This window comes from Microchirus variegatus, assembly GCF_963457635.1.
Source record: "Microchirus variegatus genome assembly, chromosome: 8".
NCBI classification, from domain to species: domain Eukaryota; kingdom Metazoa; phylum Chordata; class Actinopteri; order Pleuronectiformes; family Soleidae; genus Microchirus; species Microchirus variegatus.
In genome coordinates, this window is record NC_139809.1 from 16,386,710 (window position 1) to 16,396,910 (window position 10,201).

Here is a 10,201-nt window from a genome sequence, read left to right on the forward strand (position 1 = left end):
CACCTTGAATGTCCAACACTGAGACACTGGTGTGTCCATCAAATACGAAAAAATGGACACTTCTGAGATCTTTGTCCACTTTGAATGTCCACAGAGACACTGGTGTGTCCTTTAGAGACATGGTGTGACCCACAGAGAGACTGATGTAATACTCAGAGACACCGGTGTGTCCCTCGGATAGGAAAAAATGGACACTTTTGAAATCTTCGTCCACTTTGAGACCCTGGTGTGTCCCACAGAGACATCTGTGTGTCCCTCGGATAGGAAAAAAATGGACACTTTTGAAATCTTCGTCCACTTTGAATGTCCCAGAGACACCAGTGTGTCCCTCAGATATGACTTAAGCGCAGAAGTTGCGAACATGATTTGTCTTCTCAGGTCTTTAGCTGCAGAGCTGAAAACAGATGAGATTTCTGCAGACGACGTCATTTGTCGAAAATAACCGATGGAAAAGAAGCGAGTGAGTGACACTGGAAAATATCATGTGTAAACTGAACCACGTTTTCATCCATTAAAACATGGCTCTACAGCACAACTAGTGGTCAAAATCGATTTAAAATTGATACTATGGAACTGAAAAACAGTGATACAAGAGAACAAATGATTCAATTAGTGAAGATAATAGAAGTCAAATAGTTTGATCTTTTTAGAAACAGATAAAGACAAATCTATGAAAAGCTTCACCTTTAATTTAGTAGTGGTGGACACGTTAACGGTGTCAACGTTAACGCATGAAGCCGAAAAAGACGTGCGTGACACCATGTTTGCGTGACGTCATGTTTACGTGACTCCCGATTGTTAAAATGAGTCCCTAAAGTAACGCTAAACTTTAAAAACAGAGGCACACATACACAGTACACAAGTACGCTGGTGATTTGTAGCGCTGCTCTTTTCGTTTAATAAAACAGACCGCTACAGTTAGACTGTGGGCACGCTAACCGGCGCTAAAGGAGCTAACACAGCTAATGGAGCTAACTGCTAAACGGTGCCTGGACTCCGTAAACGTGACGTCACGCGTGTCTTTTTCCGGTCAGTCGTCATGGAAACGGTGTCATACGTTAAATCACGTTAACCTAGTGCCCACCTCTAATGCAAACGTTAAGTTTGTATATATATCGTGTTATCTTCTGTTAGCGCTGTACAAAATACAGCATGTAAACTAACCACGAAAAAAACTACAATACTGTACTGAGCATATACAGTAAATATATAGTGTAGAATATAAACGCTTTAGAAGTGCTTTAACGTGATTGATTTGACCCGTTTTTTTTGTTTTTACTCCATGACTTTTCATGGTCGTTTAGTTCTTATGTTTCCTTATTCTTTACCTCTCATGTACGACACTGTGTTGAAGCTGTCGTTTTTTAAAGTGCTTCATAAGTAAAGTTTATAAATAACAAAAAGACGAACGCGTGATCACGACATAACGAAGCTGCTTTTTTTAGTCGTGAACATGGACGTTCTCTGCTTCTTCAGTAATTCTTGATTTCTTGAAGTTGAAAAATGTGTTTGGATGTGTGTTGAGGAGACGTTCTCAGAAGTTTCTCAGGAAGTTCTCGAGACGTTCTCAAGATGCTCTCGAGATGTTCTCAGTATGTTCTCAGAACGATCTCAGGAAATTCTCAGGATGTTCTCTAGATGTTCTCAGGAAATTCTCGGAACATTTTCGAGATGTTCTCGGGACATTCTCAGGAAATTCTCAAGATGTTCTCGGGACGTTCTCAGGACGTTCTTGAGATGTTCTCAGGAAATTCTCAGGACATTCTCAAGATGATCGCAGGACATTATCAGGACATTCTCAAGACATTCTCAGATGGTGGAGTTCTGTGGTCAAACTTTACAACAGGAAACAGCGTGGCAGATTTTACATCCCTTTTTGGGATTTGTAATGCGACTCCTCTCTGCCCCCCCCCCCTCGCCTCGTCTCTTCATATCTGGCGCCAAAGACTGAATAAAGTTTAAAAGACGCGTCTCCTTCCTCGTACCGATCCTGTAAGTCCTTAGTTTCCATTAGGAAGCTGTCGTACAGTTGTGTTTCCAAACTTAGTCCCCAGAGTCCTTATTGTCGGGATGAGGCGTGTACTTCAGCCGAAACGTCCCTGTGAAACACAACACACAAGTTCACTTCCTGTTTCATCACTGATTTTGCAGTTTATCAGACAGACGTCGCTCACCTTGTGTCGAGTCCATGGGCGGCTGCTTACAGTCCTCCGCTCTGTGTCCGTTGGCGCCGCAGTTGTAGCACGACAGGCTCCCCGTTGTTCGTTTCTGGCCTCCGTTTCCCATGATGCCATGGGGCTGGTAGAAGCCAAAGCCCTGCTGCTGTTCATGTGACACAGGGCTGTGGCGGTACAGTGGCGGAGGCATCATCATCGGGTACGAGAAGGGCGTGGACCCGGTGCCTGCGCCGCTGGACGAGCCCAGCAGGGGGCTGAGATGGAGCAGAGGACCTAGAGTGAAGAGGGAGGGGCCGGCCGAGAACGGCTGCAGGTAGCCGGCGGCGGCGTATCCAGGCAACGCCCCGTAGGCGCCGCAGTTCCCCCGACAACCACAAGAGCTGCACACACACATGGAAGGAGTGTGACCCGAACTCTGATCCAACGACGCGGCACCAGACGGCGACGGGGAGGGGCTGGAGGTCCGGTGGGCGGGGTAGTAAGTGTTGCCGGGTACTGCAGCCATGGGAACACTGCTCGCAGTTGCCATGGAAACAAAGCCGCCTCCACCGCCGCCACTGGAGCTCCCAGATTGTGAGCTGGACTTTGTGGAGGAACAGGACGAGGAGAAAGAAGAGAAAGAGGAAGAGGAGGCGGGCGGGTATGAGTAGCATCCAGACGGAGAGGGGGACGAAGAGGACGAGAGGTGGAAGTGGAGCGGAGGGTGGGAGACGTGATGGACGCTGTTGGAGGTGGACGTCAGCGCGCAGCTGGTCTCCACCATCAGACCCACGGCACCGCGACAAACCACAGAGTCCTGCAGGGCGGAGGAGCCGTCCACGCTCAGCCCGGGGAACAGGTTCTCCAGCCTCACCCCCATCCCCAGGCCCAGACCCGGACTGAAGCCTGCGGCGGGCAGAGCCGAGCCCAGAGGCTTAGTTCTGTCCTCCATGCACAGAGGCGGGGGGCGGGGCTTACGCGGGGCGGTCAGGATACGCGCTGGGTTTGAGATCGGAGAAAGCAGCGTCTGCGGGTAAGTGGGCTGCGGGTGGAAGTGAGACTGTGGGAGACCAAAGGGGAGGTGAGAGGAGCAGGAGGCCGGATGAGGAGAAGGAGCAGGGTCGGTCTGAACGGGGAGGACCTGCGCCGTGGGCCGACTGGAGCCTGACGGGCAGCTGGAGTTCAGGATGAAGAGGCAGGACCGGTCCTTCTCTGGAGCGCCCCCTGCTGGATCTGGACCTGAGATTAAACCAGAGAAATATCTTATATTTGGCAGAAAGTGAAGTTAAAAACAATGACATTCTGTGCAAATTGTTGTTTGTCAAAACCCAGTTCATGTCAGTAAACGTACGCCTGTGTGCGTCTCTGCTCCTGTCAAAGGTCGAGTCACAGCAGAGCGGAGCTCGGGGGGAGCAGGACGAGCTGGAGTAACCCGAGGACGAGCTGCTGTCTGCGGTCACAGGGTGATGGTGCAGCGCAGCGTCAACGTCCACTCGCAGTTCTGCTGGAAAACAATCAGTGTTATCGTTTTTTACTCAATCATACAAATCCTATACTTTCACACTGAGGTTTTTTTTAAGCGGTTTAGACAGACTTTTCCAACTGAAAGCTCTCCCACACCAAAGTCCATAGATAAAATCAGCATTTTTAGCTCAGAGGGGAAATGGGAGCTGCTGGTCTACTGCTGCCTCGTGTGGTCAGTCTGTGTCACTGAGGTGAATCCAAACAAAGGATTTCAAACGCCAAAGTCACAAAATAATAATAATGATATAATCATAACATTAACAGTAAATGACGGCTGTTACTGAACAGTTACTTTGTCTAACTAACGGGGACACAGACAGCAGCTAACATTAGCTTCAGAATGCTAGCTAACGCTAACGCCAACTAGTAGAAGCAGTGCTTCAAAGGTGCTGATGAGGAATTTCCTGCTGTTGGTTTGGTAAGAAAACTATTTAACTTCTATACTTTATATTTTGTTTATAATTATTATTTACAGTGCAATGTATAATTTTTTTAAAGTTTTTTTTAAGTTATTTACAGTATTTTATTTTTTCTATATATTTGTATTGTCTTATAATGTGGGTTCTTTACGTTTGTATAGGTTTTTTAAAAAGTTATTTACAGTATTTCATTGTTCTTTACATTTATATTTTCACATACTTTATTTATCTCTCCGTTCCTACGACAATATAAAGAGAAAATTTGAATTTTTCTGGCATATTTACGAAAGGTAATTAATCGTGATTAATCGTGATTAATCCACAGCTACCCTGTGATTAATCTGATTAAAAATTGTATCTTTTAACAGCCCTAATTTTAACTTAATGAAGGAGTAAGAAATATATAGTAAGGAGTAAAATCACTGATTTTCTCTATGGACCCTGGTGCTGGGAGTAAACGATTGAAAAAATGACCAAAAAAAAGGCTGTTTAACCCTTTAAGGTACGCATCAAGAAGAAAGCAATCATATTCACATATGATAACAATGACAACTATTTTTTAATTATACCCTAAAGTATTTCAGATACAGTCCTCTACCAAACGGTTGAGACGTCTGTTCATAATAAAAGTACAACATTCAGAACAAGTCATATTAACTGTACAACAGCACAAATGGATTTTGACCTGTTGGAACACTGAAAAGAGCATGAGCATTGCATAACTACACCAAACGGTAGAGATGTGACTCAGAGTGTGGTAAAGTACCTTTAAAGGGTTAAAGGTGAGAAAAACTAGGAAAGATACTCTTAAGATATTGTTCACTTATGGATGAAGGAATGGATTTATATTCGCTGAGCTTTTTTGTGTGATAAAAAACATGAATTATTGCTTAAATATCTTGACCGAATGTGTCTAACGTACCTGTGTGAGTGGAAGGCGTCACCCTGGCGATGCCGCTGCACGACCGTTTATCCATTTTCATTTCCCTGCTGAGAAAACACACGAGCAAAGAAATTAAAGAGATCTATGTTGTGATTTTATATAGTCCATGTTTATTTGTAGTTGTTTGACTTTTACAGTGTCCACCAGGGGGAGACATTGTACAATCAAAGTACAATAGCAGGCCTGCAGCATGCATGGAAAACCACTGCAGGAACTTCCCACTTCCTGTGTACGTACACGTACACACACATACACACACACAACACACACACACACGCTCAGGTTTCCACAGCTATTCTTAGGACACTGCACTGACTTCCATTCATTTGGACGATTTAAACAACACCACCCATATCTAACCTTAACCATAACCAGTTAATGTCTAACCCTTACCTTTAAAGGTGCATTATGTAATAAATCTGAAGCAACTGGCCATAAAATCCTCCTAATATGTCACAGAGACTCAGGAATAATGTTCATATAACAAACTGAACTCACCAACAACAACAGTACAGACAAAATATTTGCATTAAAAAAAATCTTTTGCAGATTGCAAATCATGTTTGTGTTTTGAAATCATGTTTTGGCATGTGGTGCCACCTACCGCTGTCTACCAATCATTGCAGTCAGTAGAGTCTCAGTTGCCAAGCAACCACGGGTTGCCAGTTACGTCAGAAAACAAAACCTAAAAGACCTCTGTATTTTGAATTTGAATGTAGTAACCGTTTTTGGCCACATTCTTACATATGGCGCCTTTAACCGATAACCACAATACAAATCTTAGCACTAAACTCAATCAATTCCCTTAGAAACGGGAAATGCTGCCTCATTAGGACCTGATTTTTGGTCTCCATGAGGAGTTTCATGATTTAAAGAAGACAAAAAGTTCATTGTTATGTACATGTATTTTTATTTTAGCGCGTTTTATCACGTAGTTCTGTGTTTTAGTGTAGTTTTAACTATTGGAACTGTGTTAACTGTATTGTCCCTATTTAAATCACCTTAAAATGTAGTAATTCACATTATGGGGACCCACAAAGAAAGACAAATCCCCATAATGCAACTGTGTAAACAGATTCAGGTCCCCACAATATAAGGAATACCAGGCAGGTACACACACACACCCACAGGGGGATGGATGGAAACGTGTTGATGGAAAAAAAAAGATCTAGGGATAAGAGCAGGTTCACAGGTGTTGAGATGGAGCATGAAGAAACATCCATGTCTCCGTGTTCTCGTGCTGTTTATCTCACCGTAAGTACATGTTATCTCTGCGGTCCACTTACACCTGGTTAACCATTGACACCGAACGCACCATTACTGCTCTGCCGTAACTGTGGAAATCAGCGACCGATCGGTCCGTCTGTTAATCGTTAATGGGACAAATCGCCTGCTGACAGACACACACCTCTACTGTGTTAGAGGTGTGTTTAGGGTCAAAGAGAAGTACATTTGTGTTTGTACACACATATGTGACCCGCCACGGACCAAGCAGGAACAAGTCGGCCAAGCCCAAAACGAGGAAAAACAGGAAAAAGGATTTGTTTTTTTCAAAATTGGGGATTTCCTTTTTTTTCAAAATGACACAAGTTGAAGTTTTGAAGAAGCCACTACATGCTTCAACCATAAACTTTTTGTTGGCTACTATAAAAACAGGGGGCTCCAAAATGGCTGCCAACCTAGAGCTGACTCTGTTTGCTCCTAATATAAAAATAAAAGGCTCAATTTCAGGTGACAGAAAAACAACAATTCATTATTTTATCTCTAATTTCAGCTAATTTGACACATTTGGACCTTTAAGAATGCTAATTTAAGGTTTTTAGAACTGTGGACAGTACAGTTCGGTTTGGTACAAAATGGTACGGTTTAAAAATGGTAAAGCCCTGGGTCATGCTTGTGTTTTGAAAGAGAACAGTATTTAGATAATGTAGAGATACTCATGTATAATGTGACGTCATACCGGTTCAACGACAACAAACGACGACAATGGCTAGCTGCTGTTTGCTAGCGTCTTCTTCTTTTCTTATTCCTTCATCTTTCTTTACAAAGGAGTAACTCTTTACCCTGGTACGTCAAAGGAAGAGTTCCTCTTATGTACCGTACCAAACTGAACTGTTTCCACTCGATGAAAACACGGCTATAGGCAGCTCTGACCTTGCCAGCCTAGGACATGGACGCTGGTTCTCACAAAAAACATGGCTGCCAGCAGGAAACGCTGTTTTTTAGCCAATTATTAACATATTTATTGTTTTATCTTGCTATTTTACACTTGTTTCCAACTGGAAAATGAAGTTTGTGCCGCTTTGTGAACTGCTCACCGCCCTGCACCAAAGCCCATTAGAAAAATCAGCGATTTTACGTCACAGCACACAGGAGTTGTCGATCCACTGCTGCCTCCATAAGTAAGTTGAAATGTGTTATTTTGTAAATTCAAATATCTAAAACCTTTGTTGTGATTAGTAAAGTAACACAGACTTACCAAACATGGTGGCAGTAGACCTGCAGTGCTAATCCTCCTGTGAGCTAAAAACGCTGATTTTCTCTATGGACTTTGGTACAGGAGAGTGAAGAGTTTACAAACTTAAAGGTGCATTATGTAATAAATCTAAAGCAACTGGCCATAAAATCCTCCTAATATGTCACAGAGACTCAGGAATAATGTTCATATAACAAACTGAACTCACCAACAACAACAGTACAGACAAAATATTTGCATTAAAAAAAATATTTTGCAGACTGCAAATCATGTTTATGTTTTGAAATCATGTTTTGGCATGTGGCGCCACCTACCGCCGTCCACCAATCATTGCAGTCAGTAGAGTCTCAACTGCCGAGCAACCACGGGTTGCCAGTTACGTCAGAAAACGAAACCTAAAAGACCTCGGTATTTTGAATTTGAATGTAGTAACCGTTTTTTGCCACATTCTTACATATGGCACCTTTAAGTTTCTTGCTGTAAAATGCTGTCTAATTGCAAGATAACGCATCTAACATGTTATATGCTATAGATTTTGTTAAGTGGCTAAAATCAGTTTTTCACTGCACTGGCGACGCACACAAAACAGTCAGCGGAGCATATTAGCCTATGTGTCAGTGCCTCGTTCAACCACACTTGAAAAAAGCCGGACTTACTGAGCCTTAAGCGGAAAAAAATGTTTTGCGAGTGACTGTGTACCCTGACTTTAAAAGAATCTGCCCACATGATCTACTCCAGATGTTTGCAGGGGTTTCGGTGAATGTGAGAGGACACATTGTGATCCGGCTCTTGGCAAACACACTTCAAAGAGACACACACACACACACACACACACACACACACACACACACACACACACACACACACACACACACACACACAGTGTAGATGCGTCTTAACAAGATGACACCTGAAACACGGTGAGTAAAGGAAACCTTGTACTCGAGCTCATAAAGGAACAATGTTGAAATAATGATTAATGCGCTCCTTGAACTTAATTACCGAAAAATTAGCTCCTCAAGTTTAGCGAGTGCTAACGTGCCGCGGTACAAAGGTCAGAGGTCTGTTATCTATGACTTTTATCGTTTGAGGCAGATTACAGCCGTCCATCACAGGTTCAACACACAAACACTGATTCACACTCACAGTCACACATGTTGTCAATTTGGAGTCAGGGTTTTTGGAGCTTACTCTACTGACTTTTGAAGCTCCAGCTGGGTCTTGAGTTTCTTCTTTGCTCCTTGCGTCAAGTCGTATTGATTCAAGTCCTCCTCTGTCAGCGCTAAAAACTGAAGGGAGAGAAAACAGGAAAACGATAAATACACTCTTAGAAATAAGGATTCCAAAAAAATTCCAAATGAAACAAATGCATAAAAAAAATTCCTTCAACAAGGGCTGAGGTTCTACCTGGAACCATTTGCTTCAAGGGTTCTAAGGGCCAATGCAAATTCCTATCTCAACCCTCAATCTTAACCCTCAAGCTCAACCCTTAATCTTAACTGGCCCTAAAAACCAAGTGTTGAGGGTTATTTTGTCACTTAGAAATGGGACACCCCTTAAATGCAGATACGTCTTCAGACTGTAGGGGGCAGAATAACGTGAAAGCTGCGTCCAGTCTGTCAACTCCAGAAAAGAAGAAGAAGAACACATTTACGTCACGATTATTTATTACGATCCGTTTGTCAGTCAAGTTATTAGGTTGTCAGTTAGTTATAAGATGATACTCATACAAATACCACAACCACAGACATATTCAGCTGACAGTTACCACACACCACGGCTTATTGAAAAGTAAACCATGGCAAACGATCGCTTGTCCACCCCGGCCGGCTATTGACAAAAGATCGTAAAATAAAAATAAACGTTACGCAACAATGACGTCAGTAATCCATAATATGGGCCTAAACTAAGATAATACAATGGTCATTTTTATATCTCTATTAACAAAGAAAATACTTAATTTGTAACATACTCGTTTCGCTGCTTTCGGCGCCACCTTTGTTATGTCAAAACACGCAATGCATTCTGGGTAGCCCTTGCTCCCAAGGGTGGTCTCGGAAAATCTCAATATTGAGGGCGATACAGCCCTTAAACTCGCCCCTCAACTTAATTTTTCTGAGAATCAGGACAGCACTTAAGGGTTAAGATTGAGGGTTAAGCAAGGATTTGGAATTCACCCTTGGTAACACTAATGGTTCCAGTAAGAACCATTTTGATCCCATTAGAACCCTTTAAAACACCTTTCCTGAATAAAGGTTTTTAAAACCCTCCAAAAGGTTCCAGGTTAAAAAGGGATCTCCTATGAGGACAAGCCGAAGAACCTTATGTGGTTCTACTTAGCACTTGTATTTCTAAGAGTGTACAAAGAGACAATAATTGGTGATGATGGAGATGGAGGTGACCCACCTCCTCCATGGTGAGCTGCTTGAAGACGGGGTAATACTTGTGGAGCCGCAGCTTGCGGAGCCAGTCCAGGATCCCGTTCTGCTCCGGCGTGTTGGGCTGAGACTGGGACGGTGGCTGTGGACGGGACTGGGCGTACGACAGGGACTGGGAATGTGAGTGGGATGGGGACTGGGAGTGGGACAGGTGGAGGGACAGCGACTGGGACTGAGCGCCACTTTGGGCGAGGAAGTGGTGTTTGGAGTGAGAGTACGAGTGCAGCTGACCCAGCTGGGGATGC

General features: G+C 43.4%; 1 protein-coding gene across 1 annotated transcript in view; it reads right to left on the reverse strand.

The window, feature by feature from the left end:
* Positions 1-1,966: 1,966 nt before the first annotated feature.
* zcchc14 (zinc finger, CCHC domain containing 14) overlaps positions 1,967-10,201 on the reverse strand; it is a gene marked incomplete at its 5' end in the record, with an annotated part of 27,897 nt that continues 19,662 nt past the window's right edge. Inside the window, 6 exons of the mRNA XM_083893371.1 lie at positions 1,967-2,099; positions 2,175-3,395; positions 3,508-3,690; positions 5,022-5,089; positions 8,719-8,807; positions 9,925-10,201. The exon at positions 9,925-10,201 is cut by the window's right edge and continues 240 nt beyond it. Coding sequence (XP_083749497.1) covers positions 2,044-2,099; positions 2,175-3,395; positions 3,508-3,690; positions 5,022-5,089; positions 8,719-8,807; positions 9,925-10,201 — 1,894 coding nt within the window. The 3' untranslated portion in view covers positions 1,967-2,043. The remainder of the gene's footprint in view (positions 2,100-2,174; positions 3,396-3,507; positions 3,691-5,021; positions 5,090-8,718; positions 8,808-9,924) is intronic.